The sequence below is a fragment of the Eublepharis macularius genome, chromosome 11 (assembly GCF_028583425.1).
Source record: "Eublepharis macularius isolate TG4126 chromosome 11, MPM_Emac_v1.0, whole genome shotgun sequence".
NCBI classification, from domain to species: domain Eukaryota; kingdom Metazoa; phylum Chordata; class Lepidosauria; order Squamata; family Eublepharidae; genus Eublepharis; species Eublepharis macularius.
Window position 1 is genome coordinate 1,987,426 of NC_072800.1, and position 19,999 is coordinate 2,007,424.

Sequence of the window (19,999 nt, forward strand, 5' to 3'; positions counted from 1 at the left end):
GTCCAGAGATGTTTCCGAATGGTGGGGGGAAGCCACTCAACAATGGACTCTAATTAAACAACATCTCGACAAAGCCAAACAGGATTACAAAAAGTATGCTGATCGCCATCGTGTGGCCGAATGGGATTTACAACCTGGAGATCTTGTTTATTTATCTACAAAAAATTTGAAAGTTACTCAAACCAGCCGAAAACTAGCGTTGAAATTTCTGGGGCCTTTTCCTGTTCGTAATCAATAAAGTGACTGTAGCCCTGGATTTACCAAAGAACCTACGCCATGTACATGATACATTCCATGTCAGCCTCTTGAAAAAAGTTCCCCCAGCAAATCAATGGCACACTCGTGCCCCTCCTATCCCTACTTTGATTGATGATCAGACCCATTACGAAGTGCAACAAATTCTGGACTCTAAACTTAAAAGAAATCAGCTGTTTTATCTTATCAGATGGAAAGACTTTGACTCTGGGTTTGATGAATGGGTGAACTCTGTACATGTTCATGCTCCTAGACTAGTAAAGGCATTTCATACTTGCTATCCGCATAAACCAGGGGGAGGGGCATTTTAGGGAGGGCAGAAATGTCAGGTTCAGAATGCTTCCCTATATATTGTAACCAAAGAGACTCCATTTTAATTCTTTTAGTGTTCTGAGTGCTTCCTTCACAGGTGCCAAGATGTTCCCTAGCAGCTATCTCTCTCCAGAGGAATGTTTTGACTACAGCTTTTCCAGTCCTGGGAAACTTTCACTTTCTCAGCTTCAAAGGGATTGTTTCGAGAACTATGGGGGGAGGCTGGGCCTACTGAGTCTTGCTACTTTGTACTGTATTCTTTGCCTCTCATTCGTAACAATACACGTGTACCAACCCAGATATTGCATCTGGGCCCGTGGACTATAATGGTTGCATTTTTCAGTAACTCTTTTGAAAACAACGGACTCTTGTCTGATTGCAGAAGGTAGTCTGGATACAACTATTATTTAGCCACAGATCTGACACCCACCACCAGGCATGAGGATGTCCCTGAAGGAAGTGACATCAATGCGCCCAGCAGGAGTGTGCCTGCTGTGCACTGGCCTGGGAGGTTTTTTGCTTCCCCCTGCTGGATAGGTGAATGGCGGTGGGGGGCAGCGACTGGGAGAGGTGGATCCCCCATCCTCACCGGAAGACCTGGCAGCCCTATTGCTGCTGTATCCTGGTTTACCCACAATACTGTTCTCAGAGATCTCCTTCCTGTCTCTCTCTTTCCCTTCCAACCTCCATGAGGCCGAGGTGTTTCCTCGGCACCTCTAGTTAGAAAGCTAGCTAGAATGCCTCTTCTGCCTTTCCTCTCACAATATGAATGTCTTTTAACAATAAAGAACATCCGTTTCTTTCTTTAAAGCAACAAACCTCAAGTGGACTTTATTCCAAAAGCAGGCTCCCCCTTTCACAGAGTAAAACCAGCTGTAGCCCAGAGGTACTTTGGAGAAAGAAAAGATGGGGTTTGAGAGTTCCCCGCAGACGGCCTGATGGAGCACTGGTCACCTTGCCAGGTCCCCCGAGAGGGAGTCAGTGCCTTGGGGCCATCTTCATGCTACTGCTCATTGGGGAGGCAAAAGGCTAGAATTGTCTAATATACTCGAAGATGAGTAGCCATGTTAGTCTGTCTGCAGCAGTGGAAAAGAGCAAGAGTCCACTAGCACCTATAAGACTAACAAAGTTTGTGGTAGGGTATCACCACTAATAATTTTGTGAGTCTTATAGGTGCTACTGGACTCTTGCTCTTTTCCACGGCTGCAGACAGACTAACAGGGCTACCCATCTTGATCTAGCTCCATGGAAGACGCCACATTTAGCCATATAGAATGGAAATCCGTCAGCCTTGTGAAATACCCTACCACTAATTTTGTTAGTCTTATAAGTGCTACTGGACTCTTGCTCTTTTTCACTAGTATACTTTAGGTGATTATCTGGATTAGGCAAAGCACCATGTGCCATAAACCTTATAAAATATGGAAAAAAATGACTTTTTCTTCGATTGATGATTCATTTATTAATATTAGTTACTTGTAGGGGGATTTATTAGCTTTCAAACAGTACTTTAAAATTTGAAATTGGTTACTTGGTTCATGAGTTATAGCTCAAATTAGAAAAGGTGGGAAAAATTGCCTTTGGCCATCTGATGATGTAATAAAAAGCTTAAACTACAATTGGAATGGGTTATCACCTCGAGACATAATAAATAGGCATAAGCCTTTCAGAAAAGCATAAAGAAGTTTTGCCCCCTTAGCTGATTCCAACATCTAGTCCATCTGGCCCGTGGACGTCAGTGTTTGACCATCATCTTACAAATATGACCTCAAATCTGTAGGGAATGGGAAGATTAAACCCATCAGCGTCATCTTGAGCTTCTTGCTTTCCTCTCCCTGTACAGATCAAAAGAAGTTCTTTTACAATGCCTCCTTTAAAATCATTAACGTTCGGTACCAGCCTAGCTTGGAAAAACAGACCTCAACAGAATTTAGAGATCTGAGCATGAACATCGAGACATTGGTAAGTCGGGTGGGGGGTGGTGGGGGGGCTGCTTCTCCTTCGACTCTCTCCACCAATGCCACTCTAAGCGATGAAATGTTTCATTTAAAAAAATCCTGACAGATGTCACTATTCCCACTGATACCTTGAAATCCCTCAAACGCTTCCCTTCAAATTCCACAAATGTTTCTCTTGAGGAGGAACTTCTCAATTTGTCTCAGAAAGTTTAGGCAACAAGGTGACTTTAGGCCAGTCACTCACTCTCAGCCTAACCTACCTTACAAGAATGATGTTTTGGATCTCCACTGGGGAGAAAGATTAGGCACAAAGTTGTCTGGACTTCCTGGGGTCTCATGGAGGTTTCTTTATGCAGAAGCAGCTCTTATAAGACAGGAGAAGCGGAGCCATAGTGGCTGGCTCCTGATTCTCCAGTCAGGATCATGGCAGAATTTGATTTCAGCTCCCACCTCCTAAGACCTGTACACCACCACCCTCACCAGTATATTGCAGCGCCTCTCCCTGGTGAGTTCACTCTGCCACCGATAGTCTTCCCCGTTGTCTGGATCCAGCGGGGAATGCCCAGCCCCACCCTCCCGTCCTCAAGAAACAGAAGAGCAAAAGAAAAAAATGGCGTCCGCAGCAGGCTTGCCAGCCTGGAGGTCCCCCAGAATCACAACTCATCTCCAGGTGAAAGAGATCAGCGCCCCTGGGGGAAATGGCTGCTTTGGAGGGTGGACTCGATGGCATCATACCCCTGCGGAGGTTCCTCCCCTTCCCAAACCCTGCCCTCCCCAGGCTCCATCCCCCCAAACTCCAGGAGTTTTCCAACTTGGAGTGGGCAACCCTACTCCACAGCGACAGCCCTAGAGACCAGGGGAAACCCCTAGTGTATCACCCAGAAGAGACATCACCGCCTTTCCAAATGCCACCCTTCCCAGGTACCACATCTCAAATATTCCACCACCTGCCTAGGCATGGTTGGGAGCTCTGGCCAGCCACTGCTGTAGTCCGTTCTGCTGCCTCATTTCCACCTGAATGTTTGAACGACTCTCTGTAGATTTGCCTGCTAGTTCGAGCTGGCAAACTGACCACCACGTGTGTGACGACGAGCCCTGCTGCAATAAGCAGTAGTATGTTTTAGTGTGGTTGCATTTATTTATATATGTATTTTATAGTTGTACCCTAGTTTTTAGCCAGATTGGCTCCCATGTATTATCTTGCATTGTTTCTACTTTAGTAATTAAATTTTCTGCTTTGTTTATGTCAACAATTATTAAAAATTATTTCTAATGTTTGTAACCCTAGATGCAATGCATTGCTTATTTGACGTTTATGTGATTTCATTGTTTTATACTACATAATCCACCTTGAGTCTCAGGGAGAAAGGTGGGCTATAAAAAGGTAAATACATTTTAAAAATTCAGATCCATAACGATACCTAATTGAAAGCAATTTGCTGATGGCTGAACTAGCAGAATTTTGCATTGGGAGAGAGAGAGGAGAGCATTCTTGCCCATGCTGGAAACAGGGTGTTTGGAACGGGGAGCGGATGATGAAAAGGAGGGCACCTTTGGTCTTTTCCCGCCCAGAAGGGCTGGGGTCCACTCCAGCCCTTCCGCCAGGCCTCCTGCCAGGCCAGCAGCTGCTGCGAGGCGTCACACAGGGGGCTCTGGCTTGGGCTGTTCCAGTCTTTCTCTTTCCTCACAGCCACAACGAGCTTTTGGGGGATAGTTTCAGGTAGGTGGCAGTAGAACAGCAGGATGTGAGTCCAGTGGCACCTTGGAGATCAACAAGATTTCCAGGGTCCTCTGATTCAAGAGTCAGAGCTCCCTTCTTCAGATTGGGGGGATAGAGAGACTCAGGTCTTCTCCCAAACCTCTTGCTGTAGTGAGTGCTATTAAATGGTGTCTGTGACAGTCTCACTATACAAGGCATCTTACATGGGGACGCTCAAGTGAAAGATCTTACACTTACTTTCCCGTTGTGGATACACATGCACTGCTAGGGAGACAGAGTATACCTGAATATAAGAATATTTTTAAACATTGTTCCTCTTGTCCCCTGCACTTGGGCTTCCACTCACTCTCTCTCTCTCTCTCTCTCTCTCTGTGAGTGTGTGCGTGTGTGTCTGTGTCTTCACCTCTCGTGGTGGCCATTTTGTGGTTCCACTCACTACCTGGTGTCAGAATTCTGAGAGCCCACAAGCTCGAAGGGGAGGGGGGGTTGCCGTGTCTCTATAGCCTCCCATGGTGGGGGGGAGGGGGGACCCGGTACTCACTCAGGTAATTCTGCTCAGGATCACACTGTATGCCACTCTGGAACCCAGGCCAGAAAGGTCTGGTGATTATTTTGTGTGACACAATTCACTGAACGTCCATCATTTCCTTTCAACAGATTCATCAGGCATTTCAAGTTCATCCTTTAAAGAGAAGAATTGTCCAGTCGTATGTTGTGAGGCTAAGGTATGTCAAATGACACATTTCTCCACGTCACACTGGGTGCTGCATGTGGCATGTATGAAATGAGACTCTGCAAGGACACCAATGGCTGCCCCTGAGGAAGGTCTTCAAGGACGTTTTGCTGGCTTAAGTTCCGGGCACAGCTTGAGTCTGGGGGTTTCAGCCTTTGGATTCTCCTTCTCTCTTTACATCATCTGGAAAGGAAAAGGAAATACAATTACTTTCAGATCTTAGCACCAACAATAAGACTTACCTGTGTTACATCTTGCTTTGCCACCACACCCTAGGGTCCTCTTGTTGGGGACTCTTGTTCAAACTTTCTGTAAAAGAAATTGCTGAATTAGGTAATATCTGTTTTGATCAATGTGCATTAATTGTTATAAATATGTTATTTCAGTTTGAATAACACAGTTTGAGTGTATGAAAATTTGACTCTGTCAGATTGTCAATTCTTCATACTCCCGGGCGGTTCTCTAACCGCTCCTTTATTGTTATTGCTACCGGGGGAAGCCTTCTGTGATACGATGTGGCCGGAAGCCCAGGCTGGGGCCAGGCACAGAGCAGGAGGCAATGCTCGCCCGCCCGCCCTCCCCTTTCTAGAGCCCGTTGTATTTTTCCCCACAACGGACATTGTTGCTAGTGGATTACTAAAGCTGGATTTGGGTCAGGAGACTTCAGAAACTTTGAAAGGAATGAGATTTGTGCTTGAGCAGTGCCCTTGGACACCTCTCATTCGTTTCATTAAGGCTTGTGAGGAAGAGTTTCCTGTCCGCTTGCAGCCTGTCCTACTCAGGGAAGAAGGGTGCTGTTTGGCCCTTCCATCCCAGGCACCACAATGTCTTGGGCCAGACCTGCCTATGCAAAAATGAAGTAGACAACATAGTTGCTTGCATGCTCAGCTGTACTCTTTTGCAGCCCAGATGGCGGGGCCGTGCTGGCGGACGTGGTGCTGGTCTTTAAGTTCATTGCCTCGGACAGCAGAGAGGTGCTCTGGGAGACCGTTTACAATGCTTTGCTGAGGAGGCTGCAGGCACCAACAGGGCCCTTGAGGATTGACCTGGCATCTTTCAGGCTCTCAGGCAAGTGGCCCAGGTGACTGTTTTGATCTTCATTGCGTCTTTGTTTTCCTGCATCATACCTTGAATTGTACTGTGCTGTAAATTGATCACCTGCTTGCCCCTTCTTGCTGGTTTTTGAGGCCCACACAGCTTCTTTTCTTCCAGGAAAACACGATCCTCTCTATGTTTTTCTGCTGAGCTCGCCCCTTAAGTCTGCGAAGATCTGCAGCAATCAATCAAGTTTTTCCCTTGGTTTGCCCAGACATGTTGGGCTTTCCCACGGCTTCTGCCCGGGTCTTGGATACCTTCTGTTTTAGGTCATTTTGATTTCTGTTATTTAAGGGTCTGACATGGATTTTGCTTTTGGATTATTCCATGATATCTGTGGCCCTGACCTGGACACTGTAGGAAAGATTAATCTTGTCAGATTTCAGGAGCTAAGCAGGCTCACCCATGGTTAGAAATTGGAAGGGAGACCTCCAAGGAAGACCAGGGTTGCGATGCAGAAGGAGGCCATGGCAAACTGCCTCTGAGAGTCTCTTGCCTGGAAAGCCCCGGCAATGGTCATGGTAAGCCCGCAATGACCTGACAGCACTTTCCACCACCCGTACAAACAACAAATAGGAGGAACAAATGCTTGACCAAACCATGCCCAGAAAGTTATATGAGAGGGAAAGGAATTTCTGTCACCTCTGCTGCAGATCTGTGAAGAGAGCAGCTCCTTCAATGATGTATAAACTGGAAAACTCTTTGAGACTGGATCACACCCATAATTCCAAGTTCTTCTTCCTTGAGCCACAGCAGTGGGGAAGAGGTACACATATTCCTGTGGTGGGTACTTATAGACTGAATGGCCTTCTTGGAAAAGCCATCTGAAAGAAAGGAGCTAGTACCTAATCCTTGGAATGAAATGAGCTTTGAGATAAAATGGCTGATTTGATGGCCTCTTCTGTCTTCTTTTTCAGAGATTCCTGCAGAAAGTGGTGGAAATCTTATCTATAGCTGTGAGTACTGAAAATGGGTTCTGTTCTGAATGGGCAGTGCTAGAAGTGGCCCTCCGTCCTGAGCACAGAAATTTTTTGGCCCTGTTCCACTGTAGCTGACTCAAGGGGTGCAAATCTCTCCCTAGACATTTGAGGACACCCCCCCCCCCGCCCCATTTTACTGACTTTCCCTCTGCTAAACCTATATCTTAACTTCTGATGGACTAGCATTTCACTGGAAGGGAATATTTACCAACATTTATTTCAAATATTTTTAATTCTATTTGCCTCGGCCCCTCCCCACAAACACCCTTGTGCTGTGGAGCACGCAGGACAAAAATTCCCAGCAAGCTCTAGAGACCCTGCTTACCTTTCAGTTTCTCTACTGATGTGCAGCCATTAAAAATGCTTTCCCTGTACTTTTCACCTTCCCCTCAAAGTGTTTTCCTCTTCCCTGAAAACATTGAGGTGAGCGCCTGCTGCCTGCACCCCGGGGTGGCTTTTCCAGTTTGCTTGTCCTTTGTCAGCCCCTGTGATTCTTTGCGCTCCAGCCCTGTGTGGGAGGCAGCTGGGAGGCAGTCCCATTTCATTCTTTCTGAATCCTCGTGCAGCTGTATTCAAAGGGTTTATTACGGTCACAAGACCAGCCAAGTAAAATACAGATAAAACAGTTTTTAAATACTTAAAATGTACTGAACGTGTGCATAAGAGAAGCAAACGCTCCAATGCCAGAGTACCGCATACTCATCATCAGGGCACAAGGAACTGCATTTTAATTTGGGGTTCATGAACCTTTGCTTTAGAAAAAAAACCTTCAGTGTTCCCTCTGGTATTCCCACTGTGTTCTCCTGGTGCACCTAAACATTCACTGCAACAGTCCACAGTATTAAAATAATTGGCTTAGAAAATCTGATCCATCATTGTTATAAAGGATTTAAAACTGCCCTAGAATTGCACTCCTTGCCACCTCAAGTGTCTCCGGGACAACTTGCAAAGACGGGGAAAGTCCTGAGCTGGGAGGGGAATGACAGACAGCCTCCACACTCTCAGATAGTGTTTCGGAGATGGCGTGTAGAACTGCCGTGTGATTGTGGGGACAATTCCTTGCTCCGAGCATGGAAGGATTGCTGCACTAATCTTTAGAGGTGCTCCAAGTACGCTTGTTCTCCTCTTGAGCTGGGGACTAGAGAGACAGACGCCTCGGCATGTGTTCGTTAAGTGTAGGGAGACACAATGTTAGCTGGGAAGCATAGTTTAAAAAGATAGAGCCGGCAGAGAGAGCTCCTCAGATGGTTTGTTAATTTCATCTTCACCTCCTGGAAGACTCTGTCAGTTTCACCTCTCCAGTCTAAAAGTGTGTGGGATCGCAACCAGAAGGCAGTGAGGAATGGAAGTGGGCTGGGGCTGCCTTCCAGAGCCGGGCTTGGACCTGGAGAGGTTCTAATGGACTGAAGTTTCCCTTCTGGCATTTCACAGCCCCTTCACACAGCTCCAGTGTGTAGCAAAACCTTCGTCCTGCCTCTGGCTCTGTCTTTTTAAACTACCCTTCCTGGCTACCATTGCATCTCCCCATACGTGTTCTTCACGTGTCAGATGTCTTGTGTAGGGAGACTCAGAGAGGCTCATCGGTGCCACACTGTAATTGGGAGGTATCCTGAAGGTCAGTAGGATGTCTTTTTTAAGCTCAGTATGGCCTCCGAGGAAGACCCTGCCCCACTTGCGGGGCACTTGGGAGGGTCAGGCCTGCCAGGATGCAGGGGCCGGAGTGCCCAAGGCTGCGTGCGCCATTCAAACCAGTCCCACAGTGTTTTCATGAAGTGTTTTTAATGTTTGTTAGAGCCTGAAAGCAGAGGCAGCTTTGCAAAGCAATAGACCTCAGCTATTTCACACAGTATTTGACTTAACAGGAATAAAGGAGGCAAAGTGATAATCATAAAGGAAAATTTACTGTATTAAGAAATATATTCCATATCCATCAAATCACTCTCTAAACACTTTAGCTACAAATAGTCCACGCAGCTGATTGCACGAGTGGACATATACACGGCAGGCATGTTGACACCTTTCTGTGTCCCTCTTGATGAACAGCGGACAACGGGATGACCTCTGGAGAGAGATAAAGACAGGAAACAGGACTGCAGGAGGAGAGAGGAGACTGGCAGGTTACCTTTGGGCAGTGAGAGGCTGTCATATGTGTCTGTCTACATATCTGCCATGAGTATTTGTCTGTATTCTCTGTTCTGTACTGATCCTCTGAGAGTATATGAAGTTTCCTGTTTGGCTGGGAGTTGCTTATCTTACAGGTGCCTACTGTGGTGTCTACTTTCGTTTTACAGCCACTTGAGAATGTGTCCTTGAGAGCCGGCTTGTGCCTGGGAACTCAAATGACTTCATTTTTGCTTCTCTCCTCCAATTCTCCTTTGCTCCTATCTCAAAAACCCTTCCCACCCCACCCCTGGCCCTTTTGCGCTAGAATCCTAACCGTCCAAATCCTACAGGTGGGAACTCACCCTACAACTAACCCCTCCAAACCTCTACATGTCTCTTCTGCCAATGACCTTGTCTGTGCTTGCTGATACTGATGGATCTCTAATAAAGTAACTTTAACGCATACGCTGGAGCGTGTGCCGTGGAGTGCCATGGGGGATCTAACTGTCAGAACCTGACACAGACGTGTGACCCATTCCAGGTCTCTGTAGACATGCAGGTTTTTAAAGAGTTGAGTTTGGGTTCTCCTAATCCAACTCAGTTCTTGCAGCCACACAGCAGCTGCAGGAAATGGCTGTTAAAAAATAAAAGAGAGCCCAAAAGGCCTCAGAATACCCCCCGGGGGAGGAGGGGTCCTCGTCCTCACGCCGTTTTCCAAACTAGCAAGCAAGCAACTGGGTATGTTTATGTTTTTGCTGCTCCACATGGAGTATTCTCGGCATGTGGAGCAGTAAAAACAGGGAAATCCCCTCTGCCGCCCCCCCAATGCTATTTCGATGCAGGAAGTGACTTGAGCGGGGAGGCAAGAGCCCTTTCTCCTGCTGCCCTGTCATTCTGAGGCTGTTTGGGCTCTCTTTTATTTTTTGACAGCCATTTCCTGCAGCTGCTGTGTGGATGTGGGGGACCCAGACCCAGCTCTTTAAAAACCTGCATGTCTAGAGAGATCCCTAGATAAGCATATCAGTGCCTCTGTTGTCTGAAAAGAGCATGTGGCATTTCCCCCTTTCCAGATGCCCATGTGATCAGGTAACTCCAATTCCTAGCACTTCTTATGCCAAACAGGCTCAGAATCTAAAACTGGCTACTTTCCCAAGGCCAGCAGGCTCTCTCTTTCTCTCTTTCACACGCATATGCATGTGCAACATGTGTGTGTGCGCACACACACAAACATACACACAGTTTAGTTTAACCTCAAGCAACATCAGCAAAAAAACACCATTGCCCCATAACATTGTTTAATCTTGTGGGGATTACACACTCCAAAATAATACTGTCCCCAAATTTACCTAGAATTATTGTAGCCTGTTAGCCTCGAAGCCAGAATACTGGTAGGTGGATGTTGAGAGTTCAAGAATTGGGCACAGGGCATATTTCCTTCTCAGGCAAGGCCTCCGCTGGAATGCAAGCCACAACAGTCACAGAGACAAGCTGGCCTACAAGTTTTAGCAGCATTCTTTTCCGTTTCTCTGGTTAATCGTGGCAGGTAGGAAAAGCCACCGAGCGGAGACCTGCCTTGAGCTGGATTGTGATCTTTCCAGCTGTGGGCGTAGCTGCCATCGGACCTGCCCGGTAATGCCAAGGAGCCTGGAACTGGCATGAGTTCCTGTCCTGGAAAGGTGGTATTCAGAATCCGCAGTGGATTGTGTGTGCTGGGAAAGACAAGGGGGAGCGGAAGGCTGCTTTGGACTCGAGAAGAGGCTTTTGGGAATAGTTTCTGGCTGTACTGTAGGCCAGGCTTTGGAGACATTTCCATTCGCTACGAGAGGACTGGAAGTTTGCTTCCTAGGCATACTTATAGGTAGGCAGCATTTTGACCCCAGTCTTGAAAAAATGCAGTACTATTGTTGCACACAAAATGGCTGGGAGGCAGAAGATCAGGGTTGGACTTGGATGGCCGCACAGTGACAGGGAGCCAGCTGAGTCCCAGAGGCACGCCCACTTCTTCTGGGGCTGGCCAGCCCTGCAGTGCTGAGCACAGGGGCCAGTCACGAGTTGGCGCAGGGGCCAGCACGTGGGCGGGAGGGGGGGGCTCTCTTGACCTCATGCCAATGTGCGAAATCTGGGGCTGGATCTCTTAGTGTTTTCTTTAAGATTAACAAAGCAGCCTTGGAGGGGCCTGCGGCCCATGCCTTTCTCTCCCCTTTACCATGGCTGGAGGGTGGGGTTTCTGTTGGGGAAACTGTGGAGAGGGAGCTAACTCCCAGCCTTCCACTGTGGCCCCAGTCCACATGACGTCGCGCAAATCTCACGCGAGGAAATGCGATCTTCCGCGGTTTTGGGGCGATCTGCCGGGACGTTACACGCACAGGTAAGCCGTGTGGAAACGGCCCACATCAGGCTCCTGAGAGCTGCTCAGCGAGCACCACGTGTTGCTTATGGTGTGTGCTGGTGGAGAATCGCAGCATCCTCCTTGCTTCTTCCTTTGTGTTATGACTGCAAGCTGTACTGCCGAGTTTTATAAATATCCATCAGCCTACTAGGATTTAAAATACCTATCATACCAAAAAGGCTCGCCTGCTGTCAGGTACTTTTCACTGATGTATTTCAGTTTCTGTGCTGTTCTGTTTGACAAGCTTGCTTGGCCCCCCCCCCGCTTTTTTTAAAGGAAGACAAGCAAATAATGGAGGGGAGCTGACCTGCTCTCCAGGTCCCCCGAGCCAGCCAGCCGGTCCATTCCTGCGCCTTTTAAGTGGCAGCTTGAAGGAGGCCCCAGTGCTAAGAGGTGTCCTCCGAAGGGAGGCCTACCAGCAGCTGCCTCTTTGCACGCTCGTCCTCACCCCACACTCAGCGCAGTTCATCGCCTTGAGGTGCCAGAGTGCCTCCGTCTTGCAGGTGTGCTGACAGTTGCTCACCTTTAGGCAAACAACCACCTACACTTACCTGTTCGAACTCGCTCAGTCATACCTGAGGCGAGCTCCAGATCACCCAAAGTTCCCTGGCAAAGTTTGCACCTGTGCAATAGGCCTGGTTATTGCAGCCTGCGGTTGCTTTTATTTTTTGCCCAGTGAGACAACAAAATGGTCTCATTTGCAAGAGGAGAAGCAATATTCCTTTCCCCCAGTCATGGTTGGGCAGACCAACTTATATTATAAAGCACAGAACTGCTTGCAGTTCATCCCCTCTTTGCATCTGTACAGACAAATGCATCGTTTAAATGACCAACCGTGGATTGCTTACGCACTTTCTCAAAGAGCTCCAAAGGGTTGGTGAGGAGGAGGCAGCCCTTCCTTTTGCAGAAGCTGGGCGGAACTCCCCTCAGCAGGCTTTGCTATGTGCCTCATAATAACTTTCTTTAATAACGTTTTTCTTTTTTGGACTATCTGACTTGTAATTTTCTGGACCCCCTTTTTAAATACTAATATTACATTTGCTACTTTCCAGTCCTCCAGTGCAAAAGCCAATTTCAGTGACAAGTTACATATAAAGTTTTTTTTAAAAAATCATTTGTCCGGGGCCCTCACAGGAGAATTTCTTGGAGGCCCTTGCCCTCTGGGGATCATTTGGACGGCACCGGACGGAACCCCTCTCCCCACAAAGGATTTTCAGTTGGCCAGGGAACCTTGGGGTGGAAATCTCATGTACTGATCCTCAGAGTTTATGAAACCCAATCCTGATGTAACCTATTATTAGCACAAACCAAAAATAAAACCACACACCAGGCATTTTTACATGTTACAGTAAACACATCTACCTCCTGCCGGTACATGCATACATCTGTTTGTAAGAAAGAGCCGACATGTATTCAATTTATGAAAGAAACCAGGGACCAGTGCCTGGATCAAAGTGGGGTTGGTTAACTGTAACATGAGAATTACTCAGTACACATACAAAGAACAATCAAGTGTGTGTCCTTAACTTGTGGAGCCGGCCGATGTAGTCCCAGCTGAAGGACATGTCTGGGCTACTAATGTAAATCAATGTCCGGCATGTTAGCCACTCTACCTCCCAGCCTAAGACCTTCCACAATGGTTGTTTCGTCTGGATTTGGAATTTCGGAGGAGGGGAAAGTGGGCAGAGGGAATCTGCCCGGCAAGGGGAGGGCTGGACTCGGCTTCTGCCCTGGAAACGAGCCCCTCCCCTCACGTCTCTGAAGTGGGACAACAGCCCTGGCTGGGCTGGGGGTGAGCGCCAGGGGTGCTTCAAGGCTCATGCTTTCCTTTATCTGGCTGCCCATCGGCCATCAACACCTGCATTCTCAGTTGTGTCATTGCGGAGGATTATCACCAGGTATCTGGAAGCATTTATTAATTGTTGTGGTTGATTCATTGACTAATTGCAGAGCAACAACACAAAGATTTAACAGGATTTTAGTCGGAGATGGCTCCTGATGTTCAGCAATGATTGCAACAAACTGTGTAGTCTCTTGATTCACACGTGTTTTGTGTGGCATTCACAACAGGATTTTCAGAGGGATTTTTTCTCTCCTTGGAATTGTAGGATTCTCTGTTGGAATCCCCGACCCCAGCTGGCTGGGAGCCTCTTGTGGGGGCAAGACTGTGGAGCTGCCCTCGGGCCCAATTTCAGCCTGAGGCTGGTTTTCCCACCCCAGGGGCTTTAGATCCCACCTGGCCTGGACGTTCTGTCCTCGCCACCTGTTGCGGGTCCTCTGGAATGTGGAATTAATTACTTACATTGTTCCAAGATCTCATCATAAGGGATCTTAGTCCAGGAATTTGTTTTCAACACTAGTGATAAGTCATAAATAAAAGCACCTCTGTGAATGCAGAGTTCCTTTCCCCTCACCGACTGCATTCCCCAAACACTTAATAGATCAGGCTCTCCTGGGCACAAACTGCAGCAGGATTTCCAAATGTCAGGGCTGCGCCCACAAGCCCTCTCTTCCAGAAAGAAAAGTCAATTTCTGATTGTGTCCCCTCCCCAACTTCCCCAACTTCCTGCCACTTAAAAAAGAAAAAAGCAGTTTTAAAAGCAACTTCCCAGAACAGTGGAAACAGGCAAGCTCATATTATATATTGATTTTTCCTTTATTTAAACCGTGTTCAGAAGTTTGCAAAAAGCCCTTTCCTTCATTTCCCGTCCTTAGAAGCATCTATTGGAGTTCTCGACTCACCTTCTTAGCTGGGCTTGGAAGGAACCAGTAGGAAACGCAACTAATTTGCATTCACCATTGAAGCTTCTTGGATGAAAGCATGTGTGGGTGGTAGCAAATTCATTTAAAATAATTTATCGTCTGCCCGTTTCTTCTTGTGTTCAACAGTGGTGGGGGGCAAGTGTCACTGTAACAGCGGAAGACTTCAGTTGAGATGCACAAATATATCATTTCCGCCTCACTGGAGGGGAGGGGCGTAGGAAGAAGCTGCAACGCCAAGGGTGGCAGTGCATGTGTGTGTGTGCGGGGGTGGGTGGGAGAAACAGACAATGAACGAGACAAACTGTGTTCTTGCTGTAAAGTGCAAACCTATGAAGAGGAAGTTACTCCTCTCTAAACTAGTTGATTGGCCTGGGGGACAGCATAGGATTGCACTGCCAACTGTCCTTTTGTCTGTGAATCCTGAAGATATGCAATGGATTATATCAGATTAGAATTTAGATATTAGATCAGATATTAGATCTAATATTTCGCATTTTCCGCATGACGACGCGCGACGTTTCGGCATGGGAGGGCTGTCTGGAATCGGCCCAGATTATCTCAGATGAGATACACTAGCTCTAATGATGTATGTTGACAAAGTGGCCGTAGTGATGCGCAGCATATTCGGATTACTGGATCAATAGGAATTGCTACCATGGAAACAAACAAAGTTATATTGTAAGTCTTCAGACTCAAAATTTTCAAAATTGAAGAATACTGGTCTCTTTAAAAAAAATTCTCCTGCAGAAGTCTGAGAGTTTCATCCCTAATATAATGTCATTCTTTTTTCAATGTTCAACCTATGAACAAGTCTTTTTTATTTTGTAATAAAAGTAAGTGATTTGACTAAATTTCTATTTCACTTGGGCAGGTTGCGGGGCACGAATAGACAAATCTGGAGAAAGAATTTCTGGCGGAAACATTGTTGAGGAAGGGGAGTGGCCCTGGCAAGCCAGCCTGCAGCTGAATGGCATCCATCGCTGTGGGGCAACCCTGATCAGTGACACGTGGCTTGTAACTGCAGCTCACTGCTTCAGAGGGTGAGAATTGCCACCTGCGCCGACACACTTGAGGTCTCCAACCTCTGGGAGGAATCACACCTGATCTCTATGCAAGCCAGGGCTGTTCCCTCCCTACATCTTGAAAGTCTTGAAAGAAAAACGGATTTTAAAAAACAGATTTTGGTAGGGAGATTGATGACTAAGCAGATGGACAGAAAATGAGACACCCCCCCCCCAAATACCCACACAAAGATTAAAATCCTTGGTGCACTGTGGAGAACAAGAGGCCCAAGGTGGGAGGCATTTTAAAAAGTTAGTGCCAACACCATTTATTAACATCAAGGGGCATCACAGTCTATTGATGTCCATTGTTGGGTGCCCGTTTTCTAATTAAAGCCACTTTGAAGTACAGGAAAATTGCAACCGCAAACACAAACAGTACAGAGTTAAGCAAAGCACAAATCTTTGGTAACACATAATGGAGGACAATCTCATGCAGGCAGGGGTTGCTATTTGAGGGAGTCTGTATTCTATTAATGCTAATTCAGGGGGCAGCTTTTGCAGCAGAGGATAGGTAGGTGGAAAGGGGGTGCTTAGTGCTGGGGGGGGGGTGCAGATTTGCAGAGGAGTACTACCAGTTCTCCTCTGCAAATGTCACCTTGGCCCTACAAGACTCCTCTCTGGCAGACATGTTTAGGAAGCACACATTTGCCAGGGTAAATATATAGTTCCACCCCAAGGAAGACTAAGAGTAAAGCTAAATGCCACAAACATGTCAATTGTTATTCATTATCTTGATATGCTCTATAATTTCTAATGGCTTTCAGGGCCAAGGACGTCAGCCACTGGACAACCAGCTTTGGGGCTCGTTTAAAGCCCGCAGTAGTGAAAAGGAACATTCGCCGGATCATCATCCATGAACACTATGCAGATAATGTCTCGAGCCACGAATATGACATTGCTGTTGCCCAGATTTCTCCCCCACTGCAGTTTACCGCTAATGTGCATCGCGTCTGCCTTCCGGAGGCCACCCAAGTCTTCCCAGACAACACCCCTTGTTTTGTCACTGGGTGGGGAGCACTGAAGGATGATGGTGAGAAATTCTGTACACAGAAAAAAGGCAAACGAATAGTCCCAATGTGAGCTTCATCTACAGTGCTTTAAAACTGATGTGGTGGACATACATTCCAGACCTGAGTTTGACATCACTCCCTTGTAACCACACGGGCTGCTTGCCTAGAGATGTAAAATTGGAATGAACAGGGGAAGGGGTTTTTTTAATAAGTTTTATTTGAAAAGAAAAATAGAAATGACGATAGATAGTGCTCAGAAACAAAGTACTACATTTGAACTACAACAGAAAGGTGTGTTCAAAGTACGTGACAACACAACCAGCTTATGGAATAGTTCTCTTCTCCCTCTCCTTGATTGCTTATACCTAAACTTTAATATCAACAGTTTTTAACCAGTTATCTCTTCCATATTTTATACTCAACATTTTTAAGGTCTCTATGTTATGATTATTTCCATCTTAACTACTCTTAGTTTTTCTTAGCTTGGAGCTAGGTAATCCAAGATACCATCCCACTTCTTCTGGAATTCTGATATTGGTTTATTATGCACATAAAAAGTTAATTTAGCCATCGATGCATATTCATACAGTTTATCTATCAGACATAACAGGGCAAGATTGTGTCTTCCATTTTGCTGCATGTAGTACTCTCGCTGCTGCCACCATATACTTAAAAAGTTCTCCCTGTTCTTTTGTAATATTAGTAGGATATTTAATAACACTTTTTTCAGATTCAACTCAAACCGGAGCTTGAAAATCTGTCTCTCTTCATGTATTTTTATCCAATATCTTCATGCCTTCTTGCATGTCCACCACATGTGATAGAATGTTGCAACCATGCATCGGTATTTTCAGCACTGTCCACTGTAGTCCTTCCTGGTTCTTGCAATGTCTTTAGGTGTGATATACCATCTGAAGAACATTTTATACCAGTTCTCTCTTAACAGTTGACAATCTGTAAATTTGATTTCTGTGATCCATAGATTTTCCCACTGATTCATGGAAATGGTTTCTACAAAATTGTTCATCCATTTTAACATACAGTTTTTGACTTGTTCCGTTTCTGTGTGGTATTGCAGTAGAATTTTGTAGATTTTTCCTAATAAATGCTTCATGTCTCTTCTTATTACTAATTTGAACTGTTTTCTCTCTTGATATGCCACCTTCTTTGAGAGTTTGTTCTTAAATTTAGATACCATTTGATGATACATCAACCATGTAATATTTTTCCCTTGAGCTTGAAGTTTGTTTGTTTTTTAAAGTTTTTATTTAATTATGCATATTAATAGTTACAATATTGAGAGAAAGTCATTAAACATTGATAACTAAGAAATCTTCTGTTACATATTAATAATAATTTACATGCCCTTGTAACCATGAATTTTCTTACAAATGAGTATTTCAGCTTGGATTTCAATTAAAGGTTGATATACTAAATGATAACAAATCTTAACCTTATTATAGAGGATTTATATCATAAACATAGACGATTGAACTACTTTGATAATGATTAGATTAATAAAAATACTGTTTAAGGAAGATATTTTCAATATATGTAATAATGATTAAATAAGTATTATGAAGTCAAACCTTTTACCCATCTATTACAGATATTAATAGAAGAACCAACAATGATAATATATACTCATTATTGTAACCCTTATAAACCTTGCTAAATTAACCCCCTTTCCCCTCCCCTCTCCCTCTGTCCCCTCTTACTTTACTAAATAGTGCTATTTAAATTGGATTAATTAAGTTGCTTAATAACAGTTCTCTATAGCCCTAGAGTAACCCACTATAGACTATTTGGCCTACTACTACCAACTTGGAGAACTGTAAATAACTGGAGGCCCTGTCTGTAAGCTCCATTCCCTCCCTACCATGCCTCTAATCTGATATTACATATATGCATTTTACAGTCATAACATTTTACAGGATATTTTAGTTTGCTATCAACTTGGATTTTAACGTTTCAGTCTGTTTTTTCTTTCTTCTGTGATATTCTAATTTCTGATTGAAAAAGTCTCAATGCCAAGATCTTGCAGTAATGTCTTTCTAGCTTCCTGATCTAAAACTTGGTAGATTGTATCTTGTATTTTGACTTGAAGTTGTGTATAATTAGTCCATTTATATTTTATTTGGGCTTTTCTCAATGCTTCTGTTGTAGATCTGAGTTCTTTTCTTTAATATTGCGGATGGCAAGTCTGTAAGTATTTGAATATTTGTCCCTTTGCAGGGGATTGATCCTTTATTTCTTGCTATTCCTAGTATTTTGCTCCTTATCTTCCAGTCTGGGATTGTGGCTAATGTGTCTCTTGGTTTATTATACTTTGGATTATTTTGTGACCCCAGGTGAAAAGCCATGATTCTAAAAAGGAGGGTAGATTTACATTATCAGATATCTTCTCATCAAAATTTCTGAATTTAAGGTTAGGTTGTTTTGTCTGGATTTCCAATTGCAATAGTCTTTCTTGTAGCTGTTTATTTTCTTGTTGTAAAACGGCTATTTCAGATTGCAGTGAATTGCTTAATATAAGGGCACAATTAGCCTTTTGTGCTACTTTGTCTATAGCCGATTTTATTTCAGCAAGTTGTTCCTCAAAGGACTGAAGAACAGTTGAGACTTTATTCATAATTTTTTGCTCCGATTGAGCCAGCATTCTGGTTAGTATCGGGTCTGCTGAGCTAGAGAAGTTGGGTAGTTTATTCTTACCCTTGCTGTTTTCAGCAGCCATTTTGGATGTTGCACTTTTCTTCTCCGTTGCTTGCTGCAAGGCTGGGAAGAATTCCTGAAGCTTTTTTCAAGTGTTTGCCTTCGTTTTTTCCTTCTCAAGGTTTGGTTTGCTCATATTTCTTTCTTTATTCACTTTTAAGTTCTGTTATGACGTTTTGAGGCTTTAGGGTGGGGAGGGATGGAGCTAACTTTCCAAGCTTCCTTCTCCCTTGGAGCCAAAGCCACACACCCCATGAGCTTGAAGTTTTCACGTTACCTTGCTTATCTGTCATAAATTCATAGTTGACATGGACAATTCTATTTCTAGTGGTGGTATCATAGTAGATGTTTACTGGTGATATCAGTGGTGAAATTGGTGGATTAATCTATTTCTACATCGAAACCATATTTTATGTAATCCATCTCTCAGTATATTTATTTATTTATTTTATATTTTTATTCTGCCCTCCACACAAGCAGGCTCAGGGTGGATAACAACAAAATTGAAAACACATTAATATAATTTATAAAATAACTGGAAAAAACATTTTAAAAACATTTAATAAAACAGTGTAATAACAGATGGCAGTAAATGACGTGCTGCTTACAAAACAAGATGGTGGACAGCCCTAGAAGGGAGGGTTCAGATCATTCAGTTTCCTCCTTTTTCTTCAGCTTGTGAAGACCAAGCCCATCCTCAACCATATGCCCGGTGGAACATCTCTGTCTTGCAGGCCTGGCGAAATGATAGCAAATCCTGCCGGGCCCTAGTCTCAGTGCACAGAGACTTCCACCAGGCTGGAGCCAGGACTGAAAAAGCCCTGGCTCTGGTTGAGGCCAGTTGGGCCTCCCTGGGGCCAGGGACCACCAATAGCTGTTTCTCTCCTGAATGGAGCATCCTCTGG

At 45.1% G+C, this 19,999-nt stretch overlaps 1 protein-coding gene across 1 annotated transcript in view; it reads left to right on the plus strand.

The window, feature by feature from the left end:
* The window catches only part of LOC129337569 (transmembrane protease serine 11C-like), a 100,489-nt gene that overhangs the window by 63,560 nt on the left and 16,930 nt on the right, over positions 1-19,999 (plus strand). The window contains exons 3-8 of the mRNA XM_054991377.1: positions 2,411-2,529; positions 4,903-4,970; positions 5,883-6,046; positions 6,991-7,029; positions 15,180-15,348; positions 16,137-16,402. Of these exons, the coding sequence (XP_054847352.1) occupies positions 2,411-2,529; positions 4,903-4,970; positions 5,883-6,046; positions 6,991-7,029; positions 15,180-15,348; positions 16,137-16,402 (825 nt within the window). The remainder of the gene's footprint in view (positions 1-2,410; positions 2,530-4,902; positions 4,971-5,882; positions 6,047-6,990; positions 7,030-15,179; positions 15,349-16,136; positions 16,403-19,999) is intronic.